Source organism: Eutrema salsugineum, unplaced genomic scaffold, assembly GCF_000478725.1.
Source record: "Eutrema salsugineum unplaced genomic scaffold, Eutsalg1_0 scaffold_2, whole genome shotgun sequence".
NCBI lineage: Eukaryota > Viridiplantae > Streptophyta > Magnoliopsida > Brassicales > Brassicaceae > Eutrema > Eutrema salsugineum.
Window position 1 is genome coordinate 12,375,611 of NW_006256829.1, and position 15,842 is coordinate 12,391,452.

Sequence of the window (15,842 nt, forward strand, 5' to 3'; positions counted from 1 at the left end):
CTTTTCTTAAATCTCTATTTTTTTACATATTTTGATTTACAAAAATTTCCTAACTCTAATTGAACTTGGACTTCTATTTTTCCAAGTGAGAGAGATTTCCCTTAAAACCCTAAATTATAGAACCAACACCCTATCTTCTTCAAACTCGATGAAGAGAAAAGCATCGAGAAATGAAATCTCTGTGAAGAGAAAAGCATCGAGAAAAGAATCGAGAAAAGAAAACTCGGATCACCTTCCGATTGATATCATCCTCGAGATACTATCCAGATCGTCAGCTAAGTCAGTCGCTACGTTTGGTCTCGCATCCAAGTTCTACGCGTCCATGCTTAGCCGTCCAGATTTCACCGACTTGTTCCTCACCAGGTCCTTGACTCGGCCACGTCTCTTATTCGCCGTCAAATATCACCGTCGTTGGTGCTTCTTCTCATCGCCTCAGCTTCAGAATCTAGTTGATGAGAAGCCTTCTCTTGTAGTAGAAGCTGAATTTCTTAAAGATTTCAGAGATATCATGTGCCCCGAAATTTGTAGGCCCGTCTCTAGCTTAGTTCTTTTACCTAGAATTCGGATCTCAAAGGAGAATAGAGATCATACAGAGCCGGTTATATGTAACCCTAGCACGGGACAGTACACGACATTACCTCAACTGAGAAGGATAAGTCATACGAGAAGCTTATTTGGGTATGATCCCATTGGCAAACAATACAAGGTACTGGCTATAAGCAAATCGGAGCAACATATCGTGGTAATACCAACAAGTGGAAATGTTTCATGGAGGAAGATCTCGTTACTCAACCATTACCCTAAAAGTGAAGGGATATGCATCGATGGGGTCTTGTATTATGGAGCCGAAACCAAGGGTGTGAACAAGATAGCTTGCTTTAATGTTAGGCATGAAAAACTTGGTTTCCTTGAGGCACACTCATATGCCATGAACATATTCCTAAGAAGTAATTATAAACTGATAAATTACAAGGGTAAATTAGGCATGATTAACTGGAGTTGGTATGGTCCACTTTGTCTAAAGCCTAAGCTTAAGTTGTGTTTGTGGATTCTAGAGGATGCCGAGGGACATGAATGGTCAATGCGTAACTACAAGTTGTCGCCGAATATAGTTGTTGAGGGCGATGTTTCAGTCGTTGGAGTAACTACTGCTACTGGTGAAATTATTTTGTCAATGGACTATGCATTTAAACCCTTTTTTGTTTTCTACTTCAATCCCGAGAGGAACACTCTAAGAAAAGTTGGAATCCAAGGTTTTAAAGAGTCTGAGAATCCTGCTAGAGTTTACACCTTTGTAGACTATACAGAAGATCTCAAGTTTATATAATAGGGTCTACCTAGTTTGCCTGTTGATGTGACTTTTTCATCCACAGGTTTCGTTGTGAGCTCCATCATTTTGTTGGCTTATCATTCTCTTCTTCTTCTTCTTCTAGGTTTTCTTCCTGAATCCTGATGCCCTAACAATGTTTGATGCTACATTATTTGCATTTTCATAAAACATCCTTTTTGTAATGATATTATATATAGCCTAAATTTTCTTTTATGACCTCTATAGCATTATTCTTTTTTTCTCTGTTTTAATGATACCCGAATAACAGACTAGCTACATTAATTGTTTGTGTTGAACTTTGAAAACGTTACATATTTTAAATGAATAGTGCTTTCTTGATTTTGAGCAAAAATCTTTGAGCTATAAAGAATTTTCAGAAGCAGCTACACGCATTTTTTTCTTCTTCTGTAAGTGTACAAGTTAAACTTGTATTTGTGAGGTATTCAGTTTCTTTGCAAGTGTGCTGAACATAAATTTAGAAACATATTTTGAATTATTCACTTATTTGCATAAAACAATATTGAACATGTTGAAATGATTTCTAAAAGGGTGTCCAAGCTTTAACGCATAGATGTTCACACGCTAATCAAGAAAGGAGGTTGGTATTGGTATTATACTTATTTTTTTAAATATGTTAAATTATATTCCAAAAAAAACTGTTTTCTTTACATAGCTATTAGAAAAGAAATGCAAGAAATAGAAAACTTTGACCCAGAAAACAGAGCACAAACTTAAAACAGAGCAAGCTTCGTGTGTAGTCATGGCATGTATCCCCTTGAACCAAACCAGATTTCTAAACCGTCCATGTAGCTAAAGTCACGCATTGCAATAAGTCGATTGCGCACAGTTTTGTCCATTGTAGCGATTAGGCGTTGCACTGTAGATGGATGGTCACCATGACGCCTTCCATTGCGCTCTCGCTAGAGCATTGCTAGTGTGGCATGAAACGTGTATCTCGCCAGGAAAGATCTTGTCTTTTGTATTGGTATTTTTTGTATAGATAAAGTATAATAATTAAATAGAGTATAAATGTCACTGTGATGATAAAGAGACCAAGTGGTAATCCTTGAGAGCAGGGTCGGATCTGAGAATTTGGGGGCTAGAAACAATTTAAAAACAAATATTTTTTGTGATTTGGGGGTTGAAAAATTCGTAAATAACAAAAAAAAATTTTTGGAGGTTATAGGCGAATGTTTCATCATGCTGTCCCCAGATCCAGCCATACCTAGGAGTTGATGGCAATCTCTAATCTCTGAATCTGCGTTGGTTATATGTTTGCCCTAAAGCGCCAAATACTTTGTAACAATACTGAGGATGAAAACAAAGGAACTATATAGCTTTTACAGCTATAGCTTGCACGAATGTTACAGTAGTTTAATTTTTGCTGTTTGAAAAGTACTCTTTTTCCCTTCAAACTATTATGTGTAGCGCAAGATATGAAACCATGCCAACTTGATACAGTTAGTTATATTCTCTTCTTTCATCTACTTTGGGATTTTTTATTCAAGAATTCACTTGATGGCAGATATAGAACGTCGCCATGGAAATCATTAATTCAATGTTCTGGTTATAGTAATAAAAAGAAAAAAACTTAAGAATGGTTTTGTAGTGAAAGTATTTCCCATCTGATGTGAATCCATCTTCTTGCAGATAGTATTGCTAAGAATCGCACCTAAATACAGGTCGTTACTTGGATGGATACTGGACGAGATGGAAAGCAAGAGAGGAATCTCCAACTTGAGGACAAGGTGGGTTCTTCACGGGAGGAGTATTGATAAGATCCGGATTAGTGTTATTGAGCGGTGGGCTTCATCGTTATGTTATCACTTAAGTCCATTATTTTCTTATACTACTGTACTTGTATTTAGTCTTGCTTTCTCTTGTATAAACATTACAGAAAGAAATTAATCAAAACATTTATAATCAATCCTCTTCTCGTGAAATCTAGTGTATTTTCTGATACTCTTTGCTGAGAAACAGGTCTCAGTTTGTTTTCTTTCTTTGGCATGACATTACATTCTCCTTCTGAATTGTGTAGTTCATATAACCAAAAGGTTGCTGCAATTGCATTCTGCTATTCATGTTTGTAACAAACATCTTGAGGTAAACATTAGGCTCAAAGTCTGTCTTACTTGTGTTGAACCTCATAGGTTTTATCAGATTAAAACCAGAGAAAAAGTTATAATATTGACATCTATCTTCTACAATGCCTCGGTAAATGAAGTTGTCACCAACCACTTCATTTTCATTACGTTATTTAGATGGATGAAGTAGTTATGAAGGCAGCAACATTTTTATGAACAAATAAAAACCGATTCAAATGAGGTTTTTAATGCCATCCTCTCCTGCTGTCCGAGCACAGCAGCAGATTAGTGAGCTGTTCTTCACATTATCTGCAGAAACAACCCACACTGATCTATTATCTAAAAAAACGGTTTTTGACTCATCCTGAAAAAAAATCTTTTTGAGAGATAATTTTCTACTCAAATCGATTAATGTTACCTTTTTATCCGCTTCCTGTTTGTCGCCTTCTCTACATCGCTGTCTCCACACTCTTCATGGTGCTCAGCTTCACGGTCTCTGTTGAAAATGAAAGAGTAGTAATACGGGAACTAACACAGAACACAACACAGAGATTTTCTCTTCAAAAATATTTCACTAGTAAATCTGTTTGTAACTTATAAGTATACAGAACCCCATTTAGAGAAACCTCAAGACACACCTTGATTTGCTACACTAGTCTCACTTGTTCTTGAATCGATACGTGATTCAAGAACCTCTCACCCAAATCCCTTAGCACACTAGCTCACAAAAACTCTCACAGATTTTTGCTCACCCTTTGCTAAGTATTCTCTCAGTTGTGTTAAAACCCTACATAGCTTCAACACGCCTATTTATACTCAATAGGACTTGCGGCTGATCCTCGCCTAGATTCTCCTTCTGATTACACCAAATCTTCATGAGAATCTTCACCTTCCTTATCTTCTCCTAAGATAGAGGAAACTTGATATTTTCTTCATAGATCCTCCAAGATACTCCAAGCTTCCTATCCACGTCAGCTTCTCGTCTCTTGAAGTGTCCAGCACGTCCTGCAGCTCCAGCTCAGCTTCCAGCTCACCTCCACGTGTGTAGATTGCTACGCAAGTCTTCCCGTGTCAGTTCCAGAGCTAGTCGGACTGCTACACGTGCTGCTCCAGCCTTGTTTGCATCTTCAATCTCCCCCTTTTTAGCATATGTGCTCCACAAGTACCCGTTCAGGAAATCGAGACCAAACAAGCAACAACCAACATACTACAAGCCACACAATTCTGGGAATGATTTCAAAAACAAAATCCGATTAACCAAAAGAGACTCCAAGAAACCAATGGAGTGTCAAGTCTTATCATAGCCGAGTTCAAAGAGATACGAAATAAAACATAAAGCACAATGTCTTAAAACACTCTCTCCTTACTCCCCCAGAATTCGAAAACCCCCAAAATAAACCCAAACAAAAACTCCCCCATAGTTCATGCATCCATCGATTTCAATTTTCTCCCCCTGCTTGTGAGCACAGATGTTAAAAATAACCGATGAGCAAACATAACTTTACAATTCAAATAAGGACTAAGTGGGTTTACCTGTGACTGCAGCGCGTAGCATGGCCGTTACTGTCCCGAGTTGCTCAAGAACTGATGCAACATCTTCAAGAGCTGTCCTGATTCCTTCTGCATCAGCTGGAGCCTCAGGTACTCGAATCACTCCCAGACTCACGCTGTTGACTCCTGCAGTTGGTGCCTCTGGTTGAGCAGTTGCTGTAGATCGCAGATTCGTCCTAGGCTGATGAGACGTTGATGCTGATGTAGTCTTCTTCCGGGTCTCTTTCTTCTCGTTTCCCTTTGCCCTCACGACTGTAGCAGCAGCTGCGGCTTCTTTCTTGAGAAATGTCTCTCCGCTTCGTGGATCTTTCTTGTACTTTGTTGGAAAGACCCACATCTCTCCTTCTTCAAGCTGCACGATCAACTGTCTCTTGATGATCTTGCTGATGAGACAGGGAAACATCAGCCATCTCCGATCTCCTCTGATCACTTTGCTTAGATCGAGCATCTGTTGGAAGATCATCCGTCCTATGTCTACTTTGACTCCGTGTGCCAGTTTGTAGACCAGTCTAGCTCGTTCTTCGGAGATATGATGCTTATTTGTTGACGGCACCCAGTTGTACGACGCGATAACCATCAGAGCGGCTATCCTGGGTGGAAAATCCCTCGAAGTAAGCTCGGATCAAACAGACTGATGCCCTTGAGACAGATACTTTGACACCTCGGAGATTGGCACAAGATCTGCCTCTGCTTCTTCCTTTCTCTCTGCCTCAGACAGCGGCTCACGACGAAGAGTCTCGTTGATGATTCCCGACGAGATCCGGACCTTTGCTCCCCTGATTCTCACCACAAACACCTGTGATGGGTCACTTGGTGTCTCAGATGGTAGTCCAGCATAGAAATCTCGTACTACCTTACTCATGTAAGGTTCGAGCTCCGTTACTGACCACCGCATTCCACTCTGAAGAAGTACCTCATGATACTTCCACTCGTCAGCCTCATCCACATCAACCACTCGTTCACACCAGATGTGACGATCCTTGAACAGCTTGATTCGTTCATCAGACACAGCTTTCTTTTTGCTCCGGAGATGCACCTTCTTCTTTTTCTGTTTCTTGACATGACTCGACTCAGCCTCTGGACCAGAAGCGGCTGGAGATTGCTCAGTCCTTGGCTCAGAGGACTCTGCAGAGGTGGCTCTTTTCTTTTCTTTTCGAGCTTTCTTTGCCACTGGAACTGGCACAATCGCCAGACTCCGTTTTCTTCCGACCTCATTGATAACACCGTATTTTGACCACTTTTATGGATCGTTTTGAAATTCTTTTTCTATGTTTTTAATTACTTTTAAATACTTTTATCACGTTTTTCTAGTATTTGTAGTTCCAAGATTCAGGTAACTTAGGGAAAAACTTAACAAAATGGACAAAAAACCAGATTTCAGCTCAGAGTCAAACCGTCAGAAGTTCACCCCTGATTGAAGGCCTTCTCACCGTCTGATCCAGCTCAAATTTGGAGACCTTAAAGATGGAAGTATCAGCTTTCCAGTGCACTTTACAGCTTGGCAATCCAACGGTTCAATCAAAAGATACGCGAAGAGCAAGATGTCCCGTAAACCAGCTGGCCAGCACTTCCACCCGCGGCCAACAAGCTATTTCCCGCGGTCAGGAGCATCCCGACCGCGGCAAACCACCCATTCTCCGCGGTTAGAGCACTCCCGACCGCGGCCTTCAACCTCTGAGCCCAAAAAGCCCATTTCTGAAGCCCACAATTGGAGAAACCCTAAGTGACGTCCAGAGAGGTCTTGAGCACTATAAATACATGTCTTAGGAGCCCTAGAAATCGTGTGTAATCATCATCTATATTTCTTATTAGGAAATGGGCGATTTGTGAATTAGGAAGAGTCTTAAACATAATGCATCTCTTCTCTTCCAGGGCCAGAGTGGAAACCTACTGGTCAGGGTTGAGAGAGATAGTTGTCTATGATCACGATAGTGGCGTATTCATACGTCCGTGACTCCAGTTCAAAAATTTTAAGCTAAGATCTTATCAAATTTTCTCTCTAGCAATGTTTTGAATCGTTCGTACCCCTGAGAAAACTTCCCTAAAGCCCAACGCCTTTTCTCCATTGATTTCCTGCGATTTTTCTTTAAGCTTTAGTTCAATATTGTCTTTCCTTTTTAGTTCATTTTCATTTAAGCATTAGAATATCCGTTTTCCGCATTTTTAGTTACTTTCGTTAAGTTTAGTTATTACGCCATTTAATTCCCGTATTCTCTTTTAAGATTTCGTTTTTAACATTTTAAAGACACCACCAAACCCCCATTAAACCGTTTAGTTCTAGAATTCCTTACTTAACTTATTTTCAAAGGCTTTTTGCAGCAAAAGATCCTCCTTCCCTGTGGATTCGATCCCTAAGTACTACAATTGATCAGCTGTGCACTTGCGGCTATTGATTTCAATTAGGGTAAAACTTGACAACCCACACACAAGCACACATCACTCATCAATCTGCTCCTGAACCGACATCTCCTCCGGTAGTTCGTCGGTCTGAGACAGCAAATCTCTTCCCTCGTCGTCCTCAAGAATCTCCTTATCGTTGCCCACGGGATCAGCTGCTGTCTGAGTTTCTGATTCTGCCTCTTCGTGTTCTCGCAATTGTTCGGCTTCTTGCATCTCAGTTGCTGCTTCTGGGCTTTCTTCCTTCTCTACTCCAGGCTCTTCCGTGGCCTCTTGTTCCTCTTTCTTGTGCCACCGATTCGACCTGGACTTCGTCGGGAGGCTGATTTTCATCTGGGGATTTGGTCGAGGAATTTCTGCCCTCATCTGCTGTAGCGAATGACTCGCTCTCGCTTTTGGCCACCGTTCCAGCCTCTGTTCCTCCCTCGCTCTGAGTCACCGGCAGGTTTTGATATTCTCCACTCGATTTATCGATTAAGTGAGGAGACGAAGCATCACCTGTTGCATGTGCCATCTTTGATTTTGATTTCTTTCCGTTGAGCCCTCTTCGTGTTGCAGACACCATTTTATTCACCGATCTGGACCAAGATGCTTTGAATTGAATCACACAAGTTCTCTGCACCTAGGATTTTCGAACAGTTCGATGTAGCGTCTCTTCCTCTTCCTCTCCTGCAAATATAGCAACATCGCTTCGATTTCCCTCTCCTTATTTGATTTCCCTTTTTCCTCATGGGCTGCTGTTGGGCCTGTCTACATGAGCATCATTTGTCCACGGCCCACTTCCTGTTTAACCATGACAAGTCTTTTCCTAGCACAAGAACATTCATTAGTACATCACAAGGAACACGACAGTCATTGACACATTTAAACCGAAGAATTTTGTGATGGCTAACATAAATAGTAACCGTTCACCTCATCACACCTCAACTAGCTTTTGAAAACAGTTTTTGCTTATTTACCCAGATTCACAGATGACACATAAGCTGATTCAGCACATGACTCGAATGATCACTCCGCTTCTTCTTGATTCTTTGTGCCTTGCCAGATTTGATACTGAGACTTGCTTTCACACTATCTTGTCTTTATCATGCTCTTCACCAGTTTTCAATCTTTATTCAGCAAGAGAGAACCTTAGGTACTTGTCGCAGTGTATTTTTTTTTTATTGGATACACTGTGACTTGGCAGCTTCCTTTCTTTTTCTGCCTTGTTTTTTTTTTCTTTTAGCTTTGGACAGGTCTTCTTTTTGATGTAAGACCTATCTCTGAAGTATAGATTATCCTGTAGCTCAGTCTTATCATTGCGATTTCTCAAAGACCGACTTACATTGCTTTCAGGCTGTTTGGTTCTCTCTGTGAAACCTGTACTGATGTCAAGTCATGACGACAAGATAAGTAGCTCTTTTTCTCCAACCTTTAACCCTCAAGGCTGAATCGAAACGTTATGATCATCCTGAGCCTGTACCTGTATCAGTTCTGCACATCTCAAAACACTTGTTAAATTCCACAAACACCAATTGCATTTCTTAAGGTGACAAAACGATTAAATTCCAGTGGTTTTGTGAATAAATCAGCCAGTTGAGATTCAGTGACAACATGCTCGATCACTACCTGTTTTCCTTCCACTAACTCATGGATAAAGTGGTGTCTTATGTCGATGTGCTTGGTCCTTGAGTGTTGTACTGGGTTCTTGGAAATGCTTATAGCACTCTTGTTGTCACAGTACACAAGAAGTGGACCTGAATCCATTCTATAGTCAGCGGACATCTGCTTCATCCACAGTAGTTGGCTACAACAGCTCCCCATGGCAATGTGTTCTGCTTCAGCAGTGGAGAGGGACACCGAGTTTTGCTTTTTTCTGAGCCACGAGATGAGGTTGTTTCCGAGAAAGAAACACCCACCACTGGTGCTTTTCCTGTCATCAGCACTTCCTGCCCAATCTGCATCACAGTATCCCACTAGGTTCTGATTCGATCCTTTTGAGTACCAGATGCCTAACTCAACTGTGCCCTTGACGTACTTGATGATCCTCTTTACCGCCTCAAGATGCGATTGCTTAGGTTTAGCTTGGTACCTAGCACAGATGCCAACACTCAGACACAGATCTGGTCTGCTTGCCGTGAGATAGAGGAGACTCCCAATCATTCCTCTATACAGGGTTGGATCGACACTTGCTCCCTCATCATCTCGCGTGAGGCTGGTGGTTGTGCTCATTGGGATCTTTGCTTCTTTGGCTGAATCAAGCTTGAATCTCTTCAAGAGATTTCTGGCATAGGTGCTTTGTGATATGAAAACACCTTCCTCAGATTGTGTGATCTGAAGTCCCAAAAAGTACTTGAGCTCTCCCACCATGCTCATCTCAAACTCACTCGTCATGCTTCCAACAAAAGCATCGACTAGCTCCTGAGAGGTCCCTCCAAAAATTATGTCGTCCACATAAATCTGAACGACCATAATCTTATCTTTCTTCTCTAGTATGAACAAGGTTTTGTCCACACTGCCTCTCATGTAACCTTCGTGAACTAGAAAGCTCGTCAATCGTTCGTACCAGGCTCTGGGTGCCTGCTTCAGACCATACAACGCTTTCTTGAGCTTGTATACGTGAGTTGGGTTGCCTGCATCTTCGAACCCTTTCGGCTGCTCAACATAAACCTCCTCCTGAATCAGACCATTCAGAAAAGCACTCTTGACATCCATCTGATATACCTTGAAGTTGAGTATGCATGCCATTCCCAGAAAGAGTCTAATTGACTCAAGCCGTGCCACAGGTGCAAATGTCTCTTCAAAATCCACACCTTCTACTTGAGAGTATCCCTGAGCCACTAGACGAGCTTTGTTCCGAACCACTGCTCTATTCTCATCAATTTTATTCTTGAAAATCCACTTAGTTCCCACAATGTTGCAATCCATCGGTCGTGGCACTAGTTCCTATACGTCATTTCGAACAAACTGCTCGAGTTCTTGTTCCATGGCAACAATCCAGAACTCATCCTGCAACGCTTGTCTGTGATCTTTCGGTTCAATCACTGACACAAAGCAGGAATATAGCACCATCTCAGAGAACTTCCCAACCATTTTCTTGAAATCCAGTTGAATGCCACGAGTCTTCCTCCCTTCATTCACCTCACCGATGATATCTGAGGCTGAATGATTCCGATGAACTTGCTTTGTGTTCTCCTGAGTCACGATCTGAGGCTCTTCGGTTGACACAGATGGCTGTTGCATTGCCTCTGCTGTCTGTGTTACCCGATCACCTTCGTCACCTTCAGAATCACTCCCGATCAGAGGCTTCTCCCATTCCATCTGAGCGTAGTCATCGAACACCACATTTACTGACTCAACCAGAACCTTTGTTCTCATGTTGAACACACGAAAGGCTGAGCTATGACCTGAGTAACCCAGAAAGATTCCTTCATCACTCCTTGAATCAAACTTCCCAAGATGATCCTTGTCATTCAAGATGTAGCACCTGCATCCAAAGACATGAAAGTAACTTACGTTAGGCGTCTTTCCTTTCCACAGTTCATAAGGAGTTTTCGATGTTCCCTTTCGCATGTACACTCGATTGATTATGTAACATGCTGTGCTGACTGCTTCTGCCCAAAAACGTTTTGGAACTTGATTCCCATAAATCATCGCACGAGCCATCTCCTGAAGTGTCCTATTCTTCCGTTCCACTACACCGTATTGTTGTGGAGTTCTGGGTGCAGCAAACTGATGTGCTATTCCATGACTTTCACAGAACAACTTCATGAACTCGTTCTGAAACTCTCCCCCATGATCACTCCTGACTCGTTTGATTGAGCTTCGTTCATTCATGAGTTGTAAAGCCCAGATTCTGAAGCTATCCGCCGTATCAGACTTTTCTCGGAGAAACCTAACCCATGTGAATCTTGTGAAGTCGTCAACCAGCACAAACACATACTTTTTACCTCCCAAACTCTCTGTCTGAACTGGCCCCATCAGATCCATATGAACTAGATCAAGTGGTGCCTTGGATTGTACGTCAGGTACTCGTTTGTGTTGGACTTTCACCTGCTTGCCTTGGTTAGATGCTCCACACACAAACTTATCTCCTCCCTTGATCTTTGGAACTCCTCTAAAGCTCTCCTTTGAGATGAGATCATTGAGATTCCTGATGTTCATGTGGCCGAGTCGCTGGTGCCACAGCTGCAGATTATCACTGGCAGTAAAACAGCTCATAACCGACCCTGACTTGTTCCACATGTAGCAGTTGTTGCCTGATTTTTCTCCAGCTAGGATAATTTGTCCATCATCATTCACTGCTCTGCATCCTTTGTTGGTGAATATCACAATTACCCCTTCATCACACAGTTGACTTATGCTGATAAGATTCGCCTTAAGTCCCTGTACTAAGTATACATTGACTAGATCAGGCTGACCTTCGTCTTTTGTAATGCCTTTTCTTTGTATGGCACCGACACTTCCATCACCAAACGTGACTCTTCCTCCCTTAATCTTCTTAACATTTTGGAGGTAGCTTCGGTTTCCAGTCATGTGCCGTTAGCAGCCACTATCGAAGTACCAAGGATCTGACTCGTCTTCGTCGCTCTTAACTTGGGCCATGTTGCACTTGAATCCATGCCACATCATTGACATTGGATCATCCCTGAAAGATCTCTTAACAGTGAATTCTCTTGGCTTGAAGGAATTCTTCTTCTGTTGTCCCTTAGGCTCGAATCGCAAATCCTCTTTCCTGAGCCAGACTTGATTTGTGGGTCCATTCCAACTGAACTTCCGTTGCTTCATCAGTTTCTGAACCCTGTTCCATCTGCTGTAGCAGTATGCCTTGATATGTCCGATCTTGCCACAGTAATAGTACTCTCGTCCTTTTCGCAGTTTGGTGACAGGTCTTTGATCTTCAGGCCGGTTGTACCCTGATGAGACAAACTTGATTTCATCTGAGCTCTTCTGTTCCTTTCCACTGTACCCCAATCCATGCTTCGTATTGCCTTGGCATCCGTAGCTCAGGATCTTGTCCAGTTGCTTGGTTCCTGCGAACATATGAATCTGCTTCTTTAGCTGATCTAGTTCAGACTCCAGCTTCTCCGTTATCTGCTTTTCAACCTTTAAATGCTGCCTCAGACCTTCAGCTTTGTTGGCTAACTCCAGCTTCTCCATGATCAGATTGACACTTCCTTGGCCAAGTGCGTTTGCTGCTTCGAGATCTTTGCTGAGCTTGTCTACTAGTACAGACAGTCTCTGGTTTTCTTTCTTCAACTCACTGTTTTCTTGGTTGAGACTAACCAGGACATGACGTACCTCCTTGTAGCTGCTCATGAGATCATCCTCCTTTTCTTCTTCAGGCTCTGACTCTGACTCTTGTCCCTCCTCAATTTCAGCGATCCCGATAAATATCACGAAGTTGTTTGTCTCTTCGACTGAGTCATCTTCTGAATCATCATCTGATTCTTTCTCAGCCAACATGGACTTGTCCTTCCTGCGATTTTGATCATTGACACATTCCAGCTGTGTGTGTCCAAATCCTTTGCAGCCATAGCACTGAATCTCCCGTCGCTTGATAGTCGGGCAGTCATTCTTGAAATGTCCATATCCCTTGCACTCATGACACTGTACCTCACTCTTTCTGCTAGGCTTGTCCCCTTCAGTTGTCTTCTTGAAGGAGGCAACCTTCTTCTGAGGTTTCCCAGTTTTCCGCAAAGCACGATCAAACCTCTGAACCAGAAGACTTATGGGATCGTCTTCCTCATCTTCAGTGATACGGTTTTCACACTTTAGAGCTAGACTTTTAGGCTTCTTCAGACTGTCTAGCTCCATCTCATGAGCTTTCAGCATGCCCACAAGTTCACTGAATGGCATGTTCTCTGTGTTACTGGACACACTGAGTGCTGATTTGTACCCCATAAACCTCGATGGCAGACACCTCAAAAATTTCTTCACCAGCTTTTTGTCCTTGTATTTTTTGCCTAACACCGCTGCTTCTTGTGCCAGAGCACTCAGTTTCGAACTGAATTCTAAGATGGTTTCATCCTCCTCCATCTTTAGATTCTCAAAGCGAGAAGCAAGCATGTCCTTTCTGGAGTTTTGAACCTTTGTTGTTTCTTTGTACTGCATCTGAAGTATGTCCCATGCTTCTTTGGCAGTCTCAACACCTTGAATCAGCTCAAAAGTCTTTCTTGAAACGTTGGTGTGAATGGTAGTCAACGCCCTTGAATTGTACTTTGCTCTTTTTAACTCCTCTTCAGTCCAACTTTCTTCTGGTTTTGGATGAAAGACTCCGTTGGCATCAGCTACCAGTGCTTCTTCCCATTTATCAGTTACTGCCTTCCATGCCAGTGGATCGATCCCTTTGATCATGGATCTGATCCTAGCTTTCCAAAACCCGTAGTTCCCATCATCCAGGATGATCCTGGAGTTGTTCACCATTTCTTTATAGCTCTCCATTTTCTCCGCAGGATCTCACCTGTTTGTAATACACACAGATGACTGCTCTGATACCAAATGAAAATGAAAGAGTAGTAATACGGGAACTAACACAGAACACAACACAGGGATTTTCTCTTCAAGAATATTTCACTAGTAAATCTGTTTGTAACTTACAAGTATACAGAATCCGATTTAGAGCAACCTCAAGACACACCTTGATTTGCTACACTAGTCTCACTTGTTCTTGAATCGATACGTGATTCAAGAACCTCTCACCCAAATCCCTTAGCACACTAGCTCACAAAAACTCTCACAGATTTTCGCTCACCCTTTGCTAAGTATTCTCTCAGTTGTGTTAAAACCCTACATAGCTTCAACATGCCTATTTATACTCAATAGGACTTGCGGCTGATCCTCGCCTAGATTCTCCTTCTGATTACACCAAATCTTCATGAGAATCTTCACCTTCCTTATCTTCTCCTAAGATAGAGGAAACTTGAGATTTTCTTCATAGATCCTCCAAGATACTCCAAGCTTCCTATCCACGTCAGCTTCTCGTCTCTTGAAGTGTCCAGCACGTCCTACAGCTCCAGCTCAGCTTCCAGCTCACCTCCACGTGTGTAGATTGCTACGCAAGTCTTCCCGTGTCAGTTCCAGAGCTAGTCGGACTGCTACACGTGCTGCTCCAGCCTTGTTTGCATCTTCATCTGTCACCAGCTACACAAACATGTCTAATAATATTTTGATCATCATGTGGGTTTTTCTTAGATCTACAGTCCTCAGAGAGTCGTATACCACATGCTTGGAATATAAGAAGATGACTAGCCTTGTGAAATGCCACAAAATTATGTAACTGACCAGGGGAATCAAAATGGTTCTCCAAGCTGCCTCTAAAACGACAGTATACTTGGATATCTACTCTACCAGGCATGGACATAGCTTCAACATCAACCAAGGCCCTGAATCTAACAAACTGCTGTACTAAACTTGAGATATTGGAGATATAGGAGTTTGTTGAAATTGGCTGCCAAAGAGGGAGACAATATCTTCATGAGGCGAGTGAGTGGCTGAATCAAAAACAATCCAGAGATGTTAAAATCAAAAGTGTTAGAGGGAAACAAACTACAAGTAGCTACTTTATGTAATTACTCGTTTGCATATTGTAACTCTTAGGTTTGTCTATTCAATATTCATTATCACTAAACCACACATTTTAAGTTCATAACTACTACCTCTGTTTTGAAATATTTAATGTTTAAAGTTTTTGCACACAAATTAAGGAATTATTTATTTTTAATAGTTTTTATACTAAAAATATCATTTAGTATTTATTCAAACAATAAAAAAACAATCTGCAAAATACAAAAAAAAAAATTCATTTTATTTTGCATTGAGAACTGAAAACATCAATTATTTGAGAACAAAAATAAACCCTTAAAACATCAATTATTTCAGAACAGAGAGTACCATTTAAGATAAAGTCAACATTCTTCTGAGAAAATTAACTTTTTGGCTAATCATTTATTAAATGCAAACTGCAGAAAAAGAATACCTCCTCTCCTTCCCACAGTATCTCACTCTTGATCTGTTGCATGCTAAGATTAAGGAGTTTTTTTTAGATGCAAGTTACAGGGGGTTCTTCAATCGCTGTTTTGTCTAAAAAGAGCACTGAGATATTGCTTGAGATATCAGGAAACCTCCTCAAGCGTGAGCATCTCCGTTGATCCAGGCGATAGAGAGATTTAAGGTTTATACAAACCAAAAAGAGTCTCCAAATTGCATCCTTCCCCATGTTTAACTTTGTCAGTTTATTGAGATTCTGAATAGAGTAAGACACCTTCACCAGACTCGAGCAATCCTTTAGATTAAGGTCACGTTCGTTTCTGTATCTGGATGCTGCATCTAGCTGTAAATGTCCAAATGTTGTTCGTTTTTCACAAAAAAATTTGTGTTCAGATGCAACATCTGGATGCAAATTGATTAGCATCTCAAATATCTAGATATTTTAGATGCTGAGAAATAGAGAGTTCAGATGCAGCGTTTGCATCTAGTTTTTTCTAAAAACGTAAAATCTT

At 41.5% G+C, this 15,842-nt stretch overlaps 2 protein-coding genes across 2 annotated transcripts; one reads left to right on the forward strand and one right to left on the reverse strand.

Annotated features, from left to right (window-relative positions):
• The first annotated feature begins 148 nt into the window (after window positions 1-148).
• Window positions 149-1,327, forward strand: LOC18016878 (putative F-box protein At5g52620). The gene has a single exon (XM_006401738.1). It carries the CDS (start codon window positions 149-151, stop codon window positions 1,325-1,327), a length of 1,179 nt encoding a protein of 392 aa, XP_006401801.1.
• Window positions 1,328-11,883: 10,556 nt separating this feature from the next.
• LOC112086509 (paramyosin-like) lies at window positions 11,884-13,785 on the reverse strand. The gene has a single exon (XM_024155468.1). The coding sequence runs from the start codon at window positions 13,783-13,785 to the stop codon at window positions 11,884-11,886; it is 1,902 nt and encodes a 633-aa protein (XP_024011236.1).
• Window positions 13,786-15,842: the final 2,057 nt, after the last annotated feature.